The 16,303-nt window shown below is 36.0% G+C and overlaps 2 protein-coding genes across 5 annotated transcripts; one reads left to right on the plus strand and one right to left on the minus strand.

Annotated features, from left to right (window-relative positions):
• Nucleotides 1-461: 461 nt before the first annotated feature.
• Nucleotides 462-6,195, plus strand: LOC307159140 (E3 ubiquitin-protein ligase TRIM69; the record flags this gene model as incomplete). Its single annotated transcript, XM_079872351.1, has 10 exons — nucleotides 462-486; nucleotides 830-954; nucleotides 1,202-1,282; nucleotides 2,894-3,004; nucleotides 3,454-3,585; nucleotides 3,680-3,808; nucleotides 4,251-4,302; nucleotides 4,499-4,525; nucleotides 4,615-4,641; nucleotides 4,747-6,195. 10 exons carry the CDS (start codon nucleotides 462-464, stop codon nucleotides 5,295-5,297), a joined length of 1,260 nt encoding a protein of 419 aa, XP_079728477.1. The 3' UTR covers nucleotides 5,298-6,195.
• A 402-nt stretch (nucleotides 6,196-6,597) lies between these two features.
• tp53 (tumor protein p53) lies at nucleotides 6,598-15,790 on the minus strand. 4 transcript variants are annotated; one of them, XM_079872982.1, is made up of 11 exons: nucleotides 15,579-15,790; nucleotides 14,809-14,886; nucleotides 14,513-14,555; nucleotides 14,231-14,413; nucleotides 11,445-11,628; nucleotides 11,226-11,338; nucleotides 10,950-11,059; nucleotides 9,924-10,063; nucleotides 9,709-9,806; nucleotides 7,390-7,493; nucleotides 6,598-7,258 (listed from the first exon to the last, which is right to left on the minus strand). In XM_079872982.1, exons 2-11 carry the CDS (start codon nucleotides 14,862-14,864, stop codon nucleotides 7,162-7,164), a joined length of 1,128 nt encoding a protein of 375 aa, XP_079729108.1. In that variant the 5' UTR covers nucleotides 14,865-14,886; nucleotides 15,579-15,790; the 3' UTR covers nucleotides 6,598-7,161. The 4 variants fall into 4 exon arrangements, with proteins under 4 accessions (XP_079729108.1, XP_079729110.1, XP_079729109.1 ...); XM_079872984.1 differs by having other exon boundaries at nucleotides 15,603-15,772; XM_079872983.1 differs by having other exon boundaries at nucleotides 15,544-15,711.
• Between the last annotated feature and the right edge of the window lie 513 nt (nucleotides 15,791-16,303).

Below are 16,303 nucleotides of genomic sequence, written 5' to 3' on the forward strand. Positions count from 1 at the left end.
TCCTTTAATTTAAACATAATATTTTAATATATAAAAGAGAGAGAGAGAGAGAGAGAGAGAGAGAGAGAGAGGGGGGGGGGGGGGGGGGGGGAGAGAGAGAGAGGTCTCTCTTTTTTTGATTTTCCAATTCAATTATCTGGTTAATTCAATCCAGTTAGTCAGGAAGTAAAACCTGTCTGTGCTTTCACCTATATTTGGGATATATTTGTGTAAATTTTTATGTACTTCCTATTCATTTAGTAGTAACTGGTATTTTAATTAAAATGTAATTTTAATTTAATTGATATATTTAATCCATTTAAATAATAGTATTTATAATATAATATTATTAAATTACATAATAAATGATACATATTAAATATATCATAATTATTAAGTACTTGGGTTGATTCAGATGTTTGATGAGCTTTGTGTTCTGTATAAGGTACTCAAGAGAAAACTGGATTTTTTAATCAGCCAACATGAAGAGTATCCTGAAGGGCAAACGTAAGTTTAAACATTATGATTTCAATGATAATATAATCCCCTGGTTTCACAGACAAGCCTTAAGCCTAGTCCCAGGTGCATTATTGAGCTGTTTTAACTGAAAGCAACTTGCACTGGTATATCATAAAATATGTCAGTGCCATTGTTTTGTCTCAAGATGCAAATTTGTTTTTTCTAAGACACGCTCATAAAAGCTACTTAAATGTCCTAATTTAACTAAGGCCTGATACTGGTTTAATCTAAACCCTGTCTGTGAACCCAGGCCTATAACACTTATGATTTTATAGTGTGTATGAATGTTTAAAAACTAGAAAGTGTATGTTTTGTTGTGTGTATATAACAGGATTTGAGGCACCTGAAGCTGGTTTGAGTAACTCTATCGGAGCTGTGCGCTGGGCTCTTCCTGATGAAAGTCTTCAGGCTCACAGCTCCGTTCCTAGCCAGAGCAGTCAGAGCCACAGACAAAAGGTAAGAAAGAAAGAAAGAAAGAAAGAAAGAAAGAAAGAAAGAAAGGAAGAAAGAAAGAAAGAAAGAAAGAATGAAAGAAAGAAAGAAAAGAAGATAGATAGATAGATAGATAGATAGATAGATAGATAGATAGATAGATAGATAGATAGATAGATAGATAGATAGATAGATAGATATTTTGTGTATTGTTTTGAAGTTTAATGTTTTTGCCTATATACACCTAACCAATCTTTCTGTTGCTATACAGGACTTGAAAGATCTCCGCAGCCTGCAGGAATGTGTGAAGTTTATCACTCAGTGGAAACAGCAGGTGGAACATGTCTGCAAGGTAACATGTAAAGCTTTTTAAAGATTTTAAAAACTACCATCACCATGTGATTCCACAAAGCTGCATGTAATTACATGTAATTGTGAAACTTCTTTAAACTTCCTATGAAATGCAAGATGAAAAAGTGTGTAATGTAATGACAAACAAAACAACTTATTCTGTTTATACATTAACTCAAACAGTCCCGCCATCTAGCTTTAAATGAATTGCACCCTGGTCACATGACCACAAACAATAAAATTACATCATCAAATTACTGTAATTTCGAGCTGACAACATGTGATGTGATGTTCTCAGAAAATTCACTTTTTACAGTTGAAATTACAGCAATTACGACATGGTGTGAAAGCACCTTTACTTCCTTGAAGTGACCATCACATGTACCCTTCGTTAATATAATTGTGGAAGGACCCTTTGTTAAGGGATTTAGGTGTCCACTTTAATGTGGAACTCCCCTACAAATGGTGTTCGCTGCCCAAAGTGCCCTTCAAAGGCACAACAACGTTGTTTGGTAGTTGCCCATAGACGTGAGCAAGTGTGATATTGATTTTATACACCGGTTCAAAAAAGAATAAGAAGAACTTGGGGAACTTACATTTTAAAACACAATTGCCAGTTCCTTTGTCTCTTTTTCAATAAAACTTAAAAAATAACTGTTGCGAGTGTATCAGTGTTTTTGAACGAATCGGTAAGGTAAATGATTCAGTGACTCACTTCATAAAGATATGGCTGCATCTGAAATCACATACTTCCCTACTATATAGTAGGTGAAAAACAGTAGGCTACGTGACAAAAGAAGTATGACCGAATTAATATCACTCATAAAAGAGTAGGCAAAATGTACTCGGATGACCTTCTTTTTCTGGCGAGATTCTGAAGTGTGCATGACTTTACTGTCCCATGAGGCCATGAGAGGATTTGTGAATGGCAGTGAAGCGATGCAACTGATGCTAGGTCACATTATAATGACAGCATGGCAAATGTAATACATTCAGATTACATTCACTCATTCATACTATATTGAACTTACTTTTTTAGTGGCTGTGAAGATTCACATGTTTTTTTTTCCTGAATAATTCAGTGTTTTTGAACAAATAGTTTGAATAAACAATTCAATTATTCACTCATTAAGAGAGTTACATCGCCACAAACTGCGAAACAGTGAAGAAAAGGTCACTGAAAAACAGGTTTGGAACAACAGGAGGGACGAAATGATAGAATTTTCATTTTTGGGTGAACTGGCTCTTTAATGTTATAAAGGTCACTTGGCAACATCTTATAAAGTAAGTGTTTATCACCCGTTGACAAAGCTAAGTCCATAGAAGCTTCATATTCATGTATCATAAAGCTACTGATAAGACTAAATTAACTCCATGTCACTACCTTTCATGATGGTTGTATTGAACTGATGGTGAAATTCACCATGGGATGGTGAGGTATAGGGTTTCCGTGTTATGAAACTGGATTCCCATCACATCACCCTTTGGGGGTCTGGAGAGTGGGAAAAAGGAATGTGGGATATCCTGAATGCAGACTGTAATGTGTTTGACTACACTTACAGTATGTCTAAAATATCATAATAAATATTGACTGTGTGTGTGTTTTTTTTAGCCTGGTGCCAATGCAGATGAAGAACCACGTATGCATGCAGAGCCACGTAGTCTGGAGCAATGCCGCAAGCTCATCCTGGAGTGGGCACAGGAGTTCAAGAAAGTTGACAATGTGAGTTTATGACTAAAAGAGACATATGTATAAACAAATGACATAGATTACTGCTTAACTGATATCATATGTCTAACAAGTTCACAAACATGAGATGTTCACTGAAAAAAAAAATTTAATATTGAGAAAATGTATAAAAGTGCATGGAGTTGATCAAAATGTTCAATTTTTTTTAAAATTTGTGATAATTCTATATTCTATAATTCATAAAAAAATGTTTTTACATATGCATTATAGTTCTTTCAAATATGTATGTATAGTATACATACAGTACTTCTAATATACCTATAAAAAAATACACAAAAAAGCAGAATGCAGAAATCTCATGTTCAAACTACGAATTACTCACGGCAGTCACCAAACTTCTGGAAAAAGAATAACATCTTTAATTGTTTTCATTTAATCTTGTCATTGCTTAGATTGAGTTTATTATTTTCTCCTACCTGTAGTTGTTTAGTGAGAGCACATGGCGACAAGAACGAGATGCGATCTGGGAGCAGAAAGAGAACAAGGCTGATTCTGCCAAGCACATAGAGCAGAAGATCATGGAATGGGCTAAAGAGCTACAGACTGTGTCAGAGGTGAGATCAGCGTGTTTGACCCCATGAGACATATGTGATAATGTAAAAATGTATGTACGGTATTTGTGTACATGCATATTATACCTGTGTGCAGCACTGTGGTGTGATGAGGCACGAATTAGCCCAGTTTCTGAAGCAGCTGGAACTGAAGAAGAGGAAAATCTTGACTCTATTGCCTTTTCTGGAATTCATAACTTGGTCCCTACTGAAGCAGGACAGCCAGGTATAAGTTTAGATAAGAGACCAATAAACTAAACTTTTTTACAAACATCTAGCACGAGTCCATAGTTTGCAACCATATACTGAATCAACAGACAATTTAAACAGTATCAGGAGATACTTTTATCACTGCTTATGTAAACAGTTTAGCACAGTTTACAGATCATCACCATGCCCAAAGCAGCTTATTCTTTTTTCGCTTTGCGGTGTTTATTCTGTAAAAATGCATTTGTGCTTTGGTTATTTGTGTTTTCGAACATCCTAGACCTTTATGGCAGTTTGCTGTCTCCTTTCCGAGAAAGAGATTCTGTTCTAGAGAGATTCAGTTTCAGAGATTTCAGGTTCAGTTACAGAGATTCATATATATTTGTATAACACACACACACACAGAATAATATAAGCAGTATATTTAGATGTATTTACATGTATTATAATGTATTTTTTAGGGTGTTGTTCCTCAGCTATGGCTCATAAGCAAACATCGTACCTGGAAAACAGGTAAAAAAAAATTTTTTTTTACTTTTTTTTAGACCCCGTCATTAGATTGAAATACAGATTTGGCAATTTACATTAAATTCCTTTTAGGACAAAAGTTTAAATTATAAACTTTAAGTTTAAGTTATTAGTGATTAAATTATATTGACTAGTCATACTTATATATACAGTACAATTCAGTGTTTAATTGTTTTGACAGAGACACCAAAGTACATTCCAAACTCAGGTACAGATTTATGTATTTATTATGCATTATCATGTCATCATTACTTTAATCATCACTGTGGTAATAATGTTTATCACTGTCTTCCATAGTGTGGAGATGGATCCGCAGTGCTTCAGGTATCCCTGATTCAGACTTGCTAATTTTGCCAATGAAATTTTAGTTTAAGAAAACTTTTAAATTTATATTTGCACCTGTTCCACTTTATCATATCCTCTGTTTAGTGGACATCACACTGGACCCCATGACTAACCACCCATGGTTACAGCTCTCAGATGACAAAAAGAGGGTACAGGAAGCTCTGAGTGAAACCGAAGTGTCATTCAGTAATCAGCGCTTTGACAGCTGGCCGTGCGTTCTGGGCTGGGAAGGGCTCACTTCCGGTAGGTACTATTGGGAAGTTGATATTGCCAACAAAGGCTACTGGCGTATCGGAGTGACCACTTCCTCCTCCAAAAGGAAAGGCCGAAGTCCCATGAACCCTTCTGAGGGCTTCTGGACAATATGGAGAAGCACACGGCAGTTTTATGCATGCACCAAGCCGGAGACAGAGCTACCTCTTACACTTGTGCCCAGAAAGCTGGGAGTCTACCTGGATTATGAGGAAGGGCACCTGTCTTTCTACAATGCAGAGACACGCTCACATATTTTCACATTTACTGCAAATTTCAGAGAAAAGTTGTACCCACTTTTTGCACCACTGGATGGACGTACGCTTATCACACTGTCCTCCACAGTCAATTCAGAAACGTCCTCTTTCGACGTCTCTCTATAGATCTACAGTCCTTGTAACGTGACAAATGTCCTCACAGGGCTAGTGAGGGCAACAGGTGGGACTTGCATACGAATACAGCTGCCAGTCATCGGGATCCAAGCAGATGATCATCTGTCAGATCTGAAGGATGAGATCCCGTGGATACTGTGAAGTTGTTTTGGTTGTAAATTTCAACTTCAGCACAGTTGCAAAGTTCTGAGGATTTTCTTAACGGAAAATTATGAAATTATGATTGTTCTGCTGTCTATATGTACATAGTTTTGTGAAGTTTGAACGTTGTGCTCACAAGTCAGTTACTCCTTATGAAGCACACTGGACAATCATTTGATGAATCAAAATTCCTTGTCATTTTTGTTAGGTTTGCCTCAATGACACTTGCCATTTCATCTGAATCAAAAATACTAGTACAATATATATATATTTTTTTTTATACAATTCATAAAAAACATTTGATTCTAGCTCACAATTCTTAGATTATAAACAATAATGTACATTTGCTTAATATAGCACCACTTGGTAGTGTACAGAGTGTTGGTAGGATTTGGGGTTTTAATAAATTTAATCTATTAAATTTGGGGTTTTTGTGAATTCAATACGATTCGCTGCTTGGAATGCCAACAATGAATAGTTTTGAGACTCATAAAAATAGAATGCAAAGCACACAAAATGATTGTCTACATAACCCCTAGCACAATGTTATGTAATTGTGTTGCATGTTTTATGAATCTTAAATGGACGCAATTTCTCGTAACTTATTTAAAACTGTATAAACGTAAATGCTCTACCAAAAAAGAAATCAAGACACAATACATTTGTTAAAAAGCGTGTATTTAAAAAAATTTCCCCAGATACAAATAAATGCATGTGTATATGTATAAAGGCAACTATACGTGTACAATAACATAAAAGAAAAAACAACAACAAAAAAAACCAGCATAAAAATCTATAGTAAATTAGAACAGTATAAAGTTTTATCAAGATTACCAGGAGGGACTCAAACATGCCCTGAGTATTTGCTCATATTTTGGCATTCAACCCATAACCACTTACACATCAACGGTTATTTCATGGTAAATCTTACTGGCCAGTTATGAGTTTTTATCTTTGCCATATTACTTAAAACGACAAATAACAGGAGAAAATCGAGTAGTAGTTCAAATGGCAGTATATGGTTGCACAAAATCTTTTTCAATACAGATCAATTTAAAGGTTTGTTAGACCCACGTTCTACTCTTTGAGCGAGAGAAATCAAAGATGGTGTATTCTTTCATACATTAAGATGAAAAAAAAATGTACTTAATAAAAAGGATTCCAAATACAAAATACAGTGTTGCTTTTTTGTTATTTTTATTAGAGATTTTGGCTTGTAACCAGTGCTGCTCGTTTCATCTATTATTCATAATCTTTTCTTTAAAAAAGCTGGTTACAAAATACAACAGGTTACAAAATACTGGTATAACTAAATTTGGCCATCTAGTAATTCAGAGACAAACTCCTTTACAACCTAACCAGAGTGCAGAAACTACGAGTTAGGAGGCAAGTGACCTGCACTGACCCACAACAGGGAAGAAAAGCCTATGCACAGTTAAGCCTCATTGCTTGACATTCATTTATCAGGTCTGCAAAATGATGGGCTAGTATTGCTTCTCTAGTGCTGACAGAGCACAGCACACCCTACAGTACCCAGCTGATACTAGCCTTACTCATACAGAACTTTTCTGGATCAGCTGACTTACACATGTCCCCGTAGAGTAAACAAGATGAAATATGACATACAGGACTGAGGGATCACATGGGTCCGCAAGGCAAAGGAAGAAAAAAAAAAAAAAAAAACTCTTTCTTTTTCTTTCAGCATCCCGCCATCTTAATCAGAATCGCTCTTTTCATCCTTTACCATCAGTTTTTTCCCTCTTTTGGGCTCAGGTGTTTGGCCATCTTTTTCTTTCTTGGTTTTGGACAAGCTGAATTCAAAATTCAAAGAATGTTATGGATATATAAGTGTCGAATGAGCTCTATGTTGACAGTCATTGTGTAAATGCTGTAAAAGTTGATTACAACACAGAAAAAGATACAGTTGTGAAATAACACTTACATTTTCTGTCGGTACTTGTCTATGTCACATGGAGGCACAACGTCACTAAGCTCCAAACCATCATTAATCTTCTTAAGCATCTCAAATCTTTCTTTACCCCTCACCTGTGTGAAGAGGTCATGCATACAAATAAACCACAACGGTCTTGTTTAAAGTCCTATCCAACAATATTTGTAATACACAATGCCAAGTTTTAAAGGACAAGTTTGGTATTTTACACTTAAAGCCCTGTTTTCAGATCGTTTCTGATGAAATAGAACGGTTAAGATTAAAATTTGGACACATGCTGCTGGCCCGAGAATTTTCGGTTTCCCCCCGCACCTCCACAATGGTGCATAGGTGCACTGGAACAATCCTTCCTAAAACGCATTAAAATTTCGTTTACAAAGACGTGAAACTCACCGAGTGGTCAGGGGTGTTCACACAAAAATCGCTGCAAAAGATGCTTTCCAACAGCTGTTTTACCATTCGTTGTAAAACTGTGGACCTATTTTTCCAAACGCCTCACACCCGTAGATTCTTCCGTTGAGAGCTTGAATAATAGACACTCCAGTCCAGTTTCCGGCGGTGGAGTAATACCGTACCTCACAGCACATCCAATACAAGTCAATGGAGTTGGACAAAAACTACGATAAAACCTGTTGGAAAGCATCTTTTGCAGCGATTTTTCTGTGAGCATATCAGTGTTCAGATCAGATGTGAGTTTCACGTCTTTGTAAACGAAAGTTTAATGCGTTTTAGGAAGGATTGTACCAGTGCACCTATGCAGCCATTGTGGAGGTGGGGGGGGGGGGGGGAGCGAAAGAAATGTGTCCAAATTTTAATCTTAACCGTTCTATTTCATCAGAAACTATCTGAAAACAGAGCTTTAAGTGTAAAATACCGAACTTGTCCTTTAAGTATAAGATGGATTAGTGCAAACTAGGTAAGGCATGGCACGTTTATTTCTAAAGCACATTTAATACAGATATATATATATATATATATACATACACATATATATTTATATATATATATATATATATATATATATATATATATATTTTTTTTGTAATCAAAAAAGGTTAAACATAACTATATCCACCTTATTCCTGCGCCCCATGACGCTTTGCGCAAATTATGGGTGTAACTTCCGTCAAGCTGTAAACAATCAGTGAAAAGGCTCGCTCTATGAACGCAATACGTTAAAAAATGTGTCACAGTGAGATGACATTAATCTACTCACCCTTGAACCATCGAACATTACAAGGAAATTTAAAAGTGTAAAAGCATCAAGGTACTTTCAACAGACCAAATAACCCCAAAAGCGCGAGTCTTTGGTTAAACATCACTGTAGTAATATATATCTGTATTATGTAACTTATGGTGCCTTAATAAAAGCCTTAATGCCTTCAGCATTACGTGATACTATTTCAAAGTGATTTCCGTCATTTTGGCTGATAAAAAAATTGCATTTACCTGTGAAAACAAACCTGGAAAGAGAAGTGAGGATTTTAGGAAAATAACGAGAGATTCTTCGTGCATTACAGTGAGTTATTAATGGAACATATCGGAAATTAAATTCGGGAGAACAAACCACAAATGTGCAGTATATGTTGTCCTTTTTCATACTTTTACAGTGGATTGCAAAGTGAAAAAATAAAATAATCATGAGGAAAAGAAAGCAACAACTGAAAAGAGCTCTTGCCATATTCTTGTTATAACATGTCACGTTAAAATACCAAGTATAACGTTATTCTCATGATGTTTGAAAATAAATCATGAAGGAAAATTGACAGCTCATCTAGTCAAACTGACGGATCAGCTTTATTTGTAGAGCAACATTATGATTTGAAATGATTCGTTTCAGCCTTTTTGAATGGAAGTTCCCCAAACCGGAAGTGCCACCCATAATTCAAAACGCAGTAAGATCGTCAGGAATAAGGTGGATAAATTATATATTAAAGCGTCTTTGGTGTTTCCATGGTTTCTATGGAAGTAAAACCGGAAATTGAGGGTAATGTGGATATGACGTCATTGATAGGCGACACAATGATATGGGTCGTTACACTAGTTAAAATAAATGTTTTCTCTAGATTGAAACATAGTTAAGAGACATGTGGGATAATGCAAGTACAAAAGTCAACAAAATATCTAACATTGTTCTAGTGTTTTGGGATATTTCAATCCAAAAATCTTACATTGTGCCTTTAAGACTTTTTAAGGACCCACAGCAACCCTGAATGAACCCCTCAATAAAGTCCACAATAATCTTCATGAAAATGGAGAAGAATGAATCACAGAAGAATGATAAAAAGAAAACAGAAAGTGTGTTATCACCTGCAGAGTATAGATTTCTTCATCACTGCTGGCGCTCAGCTTGGCCTTTTTGCTGGCATCTAGTCGAGATGTAGAAGAGGAGGATTCTTTCATCAAACCTGCCAGATCAGATTTACATTACTATAACATGTATACATGTATACAAATGTATACTTTTATTCAGCAGTGTAGGTGCAATCTAACTGAATTTCATTCATATTCACACGCAAACGTACTTCGTTTGGTGGTAGAGGGGGTCTTGCTCACGGTTTTGGTCTCCTGGTCTTTCCTGAAGTTGCTCTCTTCAGTTTTCCTGTCTCTGCCTGGGCAAGCACAGACGCGCACCTCGAAGGATCTGCGACCCAGCATCTGACCGCTGAAGAACAAGAGTAAAACAGATTTGATGATCCTTTGTGTTAGGGGTGGGCGATATTGCAAAAATATCATATCACGATTTTTTTCAGGAAAATCATGAAAGCCTTGGGTAACAAAATGTAAAATATATAATATCAAATATAAAATAAAAAAGAATGGCAGACATTTTGGGCAAAGTGGCGAAGATAAAAATCTTTGTCATTATTTTCTATGTAATTAAAAAATAAGAACAATGATACACATTACATATACACAACATAATATACAAATGAACAGTGCTTTATTTGTTCAGATACAGTAAGTGTATTTAAAAGGAGCAATCAAGAAAGAAATTAAATGAACAAAAAATAAAATACTACATAAACCTCACTATATAAATTATACATTGATTCTTATTAAAGCTACTGTTAAAGTTCTCAGTCAAAAGCAGTGAGTGATTTTCTCCTTGTGTTTTGTTGTTTTATTAACATTAAAGGGATAGTTCCACCAAAAATGAAAATTGTTATCATTTACTCTCTCAAGTTTTAAACCCGAACAAGTTATTTTCAACAGAAGAATGAAAAGTTTATTTTGAAGAATTTGCTATCCAAACAGTTGCTGGTCCCCAGTGACTTCCATAGTATATTTTTTCCTACTATGGAAGTCAATGGGGACAAGCAACTGTTTGGATAGCCACATTCTTCAAAGTATCTTCTTTTGTGTTCAGCACGAGAAAGAAATTAAAACAACATTAGAGTGAGTAAATAATGACAGAATTTTCATTTTTGGGTGAACTATCCCTTAAGCGGCAGCATGTTTACTATTAGGCGACATTTTAATTGTCCACTATCAACAAATCGTGATATTCGACAGAGTACTAACAGAGGAATAAAACATGCACTTCTTACTCCTGAGTCTCCAGAGTGATGATTGTGAGGATGGGCCGGCGGTTCATGCCACCCATGCAGCTACTATTGCACATGTAATTATACAGAATTGTGATGAATTCTGATCCCAGCTGCAAAAACATAAAAAAAAAACATGACATTACAAAATAAACTCACAGGTGTATTGCGGTCAAACAATACATGTTGAATGAAAATTGTCATTGTACTACTTAACCTCATTGTTCATTGTAAATCTTGCCATCTAATGCCATTACAGATTCAAATATTGAGACTGACCTGAGGAGCTTCATAGGGCACCACTACACTGTGCCTGGAGGTGATGTCATCTTGCTTGTAAATAGCACGCAAGTTTCCTTCAACTCGGATCAGGTGAGCAGAAGGAGCCAATCCTGAACAGAGAGTACACAGATCTGTTAATGGCTTTTAGTAGATCAGGTGAGAGAGCTTAAAGCTGGTGTTTTCTTGTACAATAGCGCGAGAAAGATAGCGTTATACCATCAGTATCATGTGTTCTCTCGTGGTGGGGGCAACGCCGGACCACCTCAGCCACATGCTCAGACTTTTTATAAATGGCTGTGGCTCTGAGCACCGAGCCTTGGGGAGGGGCAACTTCCACCACCATCTGAACTGGACACGTTTTCGCCAACTGGCAAAAGAGCTTGTTCAAGTCTGGGGAGTACTGCAATCGGAGAAAAAGAAGAGATCATTATGAGATTCATATAAATGAAAGTTACACATTGGAAAAATATTAGTACATAGTAGTAATTAGTATAAGTAATCACACAAGTTAATAGAACATTCATAACATTTGTTACAATTCATGAGAATGTTTATTGAAATTAGGAATGGGTTAAGATGGCTGACTAACTGTCCAACTATCGACTGCTAGTTGATTAGTTTGGCCGACTACTTTATTTAGATCTTTTTTCTTAGCAGTGGTGCATTAAAGTGGATGTTTCAAAGAGAGGATTTAATGGGCTGACAGTGTACTTGCTAACAATAATTATCAGCACAGTAAAACCTGGGATATTGCATCTCTAAATTTGTCCCTTTAATCCACCACCACTACAGTTGTGGCTAATTCACAGCCTTTAACAATAAACTTCAGTCTGACAGGCAGATATTGAGAATATGTATTTGCTAATTGCTAATCAACACATTTAATATGCATTTGTGTTATGCCATAAAAACTAAGTAAAAAATAAAATGTCTATGTTTCAACTGACCAAAAATTAGTACATTAAACTGAAAGAAAAAAAAATTAGAAAGATAAGCAAGCATCAACAACATTCTCAAATGTCACAACAAAAGCTCACAGACCTTAAGAAAAATAAAAAATACATCCAGACACAGAATAAATTGAGAAATTTTAGATAAAAAAAAAACAGAATTTATCACATTACCAGTTGAGTTTTTTTGGAATTTTATTTTCCTCTTACCCTTCCGATCATAGGCTGTCTTGTAGTTTCTCACAGGATCTGAAACACACCAGTTTGACTATCTTTTCCTATAACAATAGGAATATATTCTACTCTCTATCCTAAAACTGCACTATAGGACACACTTCTTCCTCAAATTGTTAGGATGGAAAATTTTAGATGCCAAACGTCCCTGCTCTGAGTCTTGTAGACTGCAGTTTCTGCTTTGGTAGAACCAGACAGTCCCCTCCCCCACTGCTCTATGAGGACAAGTTCAGACATGTTCAATCTCTACAGATAACCACTCACTAAAAAAACATTTCTGCTTATAGTAGCCTATATATTTTTTAAAAAAGAAGAAAGAAATCAAGGCACAAAGACAAAAAACATGAAATTAACAAGGAGATTTCACTCATATAGGACTAATAATATAACTACTGTCAGATTCAATAATGTTAGATGACTAAACAAAAAGACTAAATAAGCTAGACATATGACTCATTACTAACATAAATGGAAGTGTACACTGAGGAGAAGGTGTAAGAGCTTCTTTGACTGACGGCGAATGCTGTCATCTTATCTTTTTTCAAGCAGCCATTTTAGAGCAACACCTCTTTCTACAAACTGGATGGTCACAAGAGTGTGTATTAAACTGTTTTTTTTTAATGCACAGACAAATGACCTAAGCTCTAGCTTGTTTCCTAGTCTGGCTTTCTAATAAACCTGACTTTGTACACTATGAATGTTCTTGGCACTTGAATTGGATGAATTGCTTATGTTTCTGTATTGTAAGTTGCTTTGGATAAAAGCATCTGCAAAATGCATAAATGTAAGTCAACCGCACAGCCATCTATATTATATATTATATATATATATATATATATATATATATATATATATATATATATATATATATATATATATATATATATATATATAATTTTCTTGTAACTATATGTCATTTTAATTTACATACTAGCCATAATCCATTCACCAAATCATAGGGTCGCACTACATACAAGCATATAGGCTAAACAGTCTTGCTAAAAAGTAAGGACTTGAAAGGTCTGAATTGAACCAAATAAAGTGCAAAAGAAGAAAGAGGAAAAAATATTTGGTGGGGGGTGGGTATCAGTGGGGCGGCACTTTTTTTTCTTTTTTTTTTAACCCCAGCGCTACCGGAGAAGTTTTTGTTGCTCCACATGAGAACATGCCCATTCATGTCTTCAGACAATGGCGTAAGAAATTGCCAAATTCAATTTCTTATTTGCCCACTCCAGAAGCTGAATGACTACAACAGCTATCTCTGAACTCAAGTGGCTATTACACAAAAGAGGGGAGGTCGGGAATGTTTTATTCGGGACAGGAACGAAGGCGATGAAGAATGAATGAAGTCTCGTGGTATCCTGGCAACATTCCGATTCAGTGGTCACCAGAAAGAAAAATTTGAGTCTCTACCTCAGGTACATGTGCATCCATGTTCACGCTTTAGATAAAACCTACTGCATACTAAAGTTAGTTTACTATAATATTGTCACTAAAAATTGTAGTGTAATTTATTATAACTATATATACATATATATATATACATACATATATATATATATATATAAAATCACTAACATTTGTCACTAAACCCTACTTTATTTCAGATTCATCTAAAGCCAAACAGAATATGAACAACTAATGGCAATTGGAAACTAACAGATTGATTTTTCATTTATTTAGGATGCTAGTGTATAGTGCATGCATAATGTGAGATTAGAGGAATTATATGGGTGAAAGTACACTAAAATGTCACATTTTATGTAAGTTTAGTACAGTGTGTGTGGATGTATGTGTGCGCATGTATTTTTAACTTACCGTGCAGGTGACAGACTTGGCTGTGCCTGATTGCGGGAACTGCAGTTTAAACCCATGGTCACCAGGATAATCGGTGGCAACTGGGACAGTGGAGGTCGGTGGGGAGGTGGACGGCTGAGGCAGTGGCTGAGGCAGTTCAGTCAACAAGTTGAACAAATTTGGGTCGAACGAATTTGGAAGGTACTATGGGCAAACACACAAGACAAAAGAGTTCAGCATTAAAAATCAGTTGTGAATATTAGAGTTTATGAGCGTGTATACATGCCAATAAAAGAAAATAACCTCCTCATTGATGTCCCAACAAGTGCCACCTTCTGGAGCTGAACTGAGACACAAATTGGGAGAAAGAGAGTTAGATTATCATTAAACAAATAAAGCACACACACAACAGAGTACTGATTACTGATGACCAAGACAAGTTTAATGGATGCAAGCAAAAATAAACAAACACCAAAATTCCTTTAATGACCCACAAATTATGACAAAAAGCTGACATAACATTGCCTGCTCTCATACAAAACTGATGAAATGACCAGCACCAAGTGTCTCAGGAGTGTGATCCTTCCTTGCAAACTTACATGAGGTTCCGCTCCCAGAGGTCAGCAAACTCTTGACTCTCAGGATTTTCTGCCATGTCCTGTTTCAGATTCGCAAAACTACAAACAAAATAGAAAACTTTCAGTCCTCTGAACACTTGAGGGGAAATATTACGATAATATAACACTCGCTCTCAATTTAAAAACGCAATGTTGTCTCTGCGAAGTGCGTTAACGTCTTAATTAAACATCCAAAAATCACGTTTGTAAATATCATCGCGAGGAGTTTGATCGAATGACATCTTGGAAGAAACGTTAATAGTAGCGATCACCAAGTCGCGAAGATACCGCTTAACGTTAGCTAAGTTGCTAGCTAATTTGTTTCACATGCTAATCGCACATTTGTAGATCGTGTTAAAGTAAAGCAAACAGTTTGTCTAGACATAAAATACACTTTTCTTTAAAACAACAACAACATTAATATATAACAGTGAAGAGCGATTTTCCCATTTTTATCAGCTAACGTTAACCCACTCCACGGTTAGCACCGACGTCTCAATAACGTTTAAAGCGCAGTCGGGCCTGTGAGTTTCCGCTTATGTTAATTCATTAACAGTTAGTTGAATTCTAACATTTTAAAGCGATTTTGATCACATCGACGTCAGCTCGTCAAAATAACACTTTTTGAACACATTAACGTAAATGATTTTGCACTGAATCCCGACTTTAAAGCGGGTAAACATTTTCAAATCAAATAAACATCAAATATGCTCTTACGTTCCTACGAATCAGCACAAGCGTCTCTCTATTACCTTGCGACAATTTACTTTGCTGACCTCTTCTCCCAAAACGGTTATCTCGTTGCTCTCGCTGCGATGTTGTTTCGAGTGACTCAGCCCAACGGCCACAACAACACAACAAAAAAAGTGAGTTTCTTGCAAACCCGAAGCAAGATCCACGCGTGGAGTTTGTGGGGATTCCCCGACAGGAGGAGTCTGCCTACGTCAGCGTCACCTGACTGACTACAGGACTCAAATAAAGAACGAATTAAACGAGAAAAAAACACAGCAGAAAATAAACGAGTTTAATAGACAACTCGACATTACGTATCCATTTTTTCTTTAAAATAAAAAAATATCTGACATGTTTGCGAAAATCGATCCTGTAATTTCAAAAGGCGTGGAATCTGCTAAATGAGGAAGTTGTTAGAAATATCTTGTCCTTTTTTTTCTGCGTTGGGTCGCGGGAGCGCGCTTGACAGTACACCTATTTAATTTTATTTTTAAACTCTTTTACATATTATATCGGACATCTATTTGACATTGTATTACGCAAAACTCACCTATCAATTTCTAGGCAAAGAAATAAGTTGTTAAAAGATTGATAATACAGATGGATCCGAGATACATGGGTCATTCATTTTATTAGGTTTGAAAAACTCAAACCGCGAATCTCCAGGACATGGCATGGCAGAAAAACATCTGAATCCATCTGACTGAGGTACTAATGAAAGTCTTTTTTTTTTTTTTTTCATACA

Source organism: Squalius cephalus (genome assembly GCF_949319135.1).
Source record: "Squalius cephalus genome assembly, chromosome: 5".
Classification (NCBI taxonomy): domain Eukaryota; kingdom Metazoa; phylum Chordata; class Actinopteri; order Cypriniformes; family Leuciscidae; genus Squalius; species Squalius cephalus.

Bases quoted from the DNA above. Each gene is read 5' to 3' on its own strand.
- tp53 (XM_079872982.1), bottom strand. From the start codon at position 14,864: ATGGCAGAAAATCCTGAGAGTCAAGAGTTTGCTGACCTCTGGGAGCGG. The intron at 10,064-10,949 runs GTAAGAAGTGCA...CTTGTTCTTCAG, and splicing joins ATCACTCTGGAGACTCAGGA to CGGTCAGATGCTGGGTCGCA. The intron at 9,807-9,923 runs GTACGTTTGCGT...CTGATCTGGCAG, and splicing joins CCCCTCTACCACCAAACGAA to GTTTGATGAAAGAATCCTCC.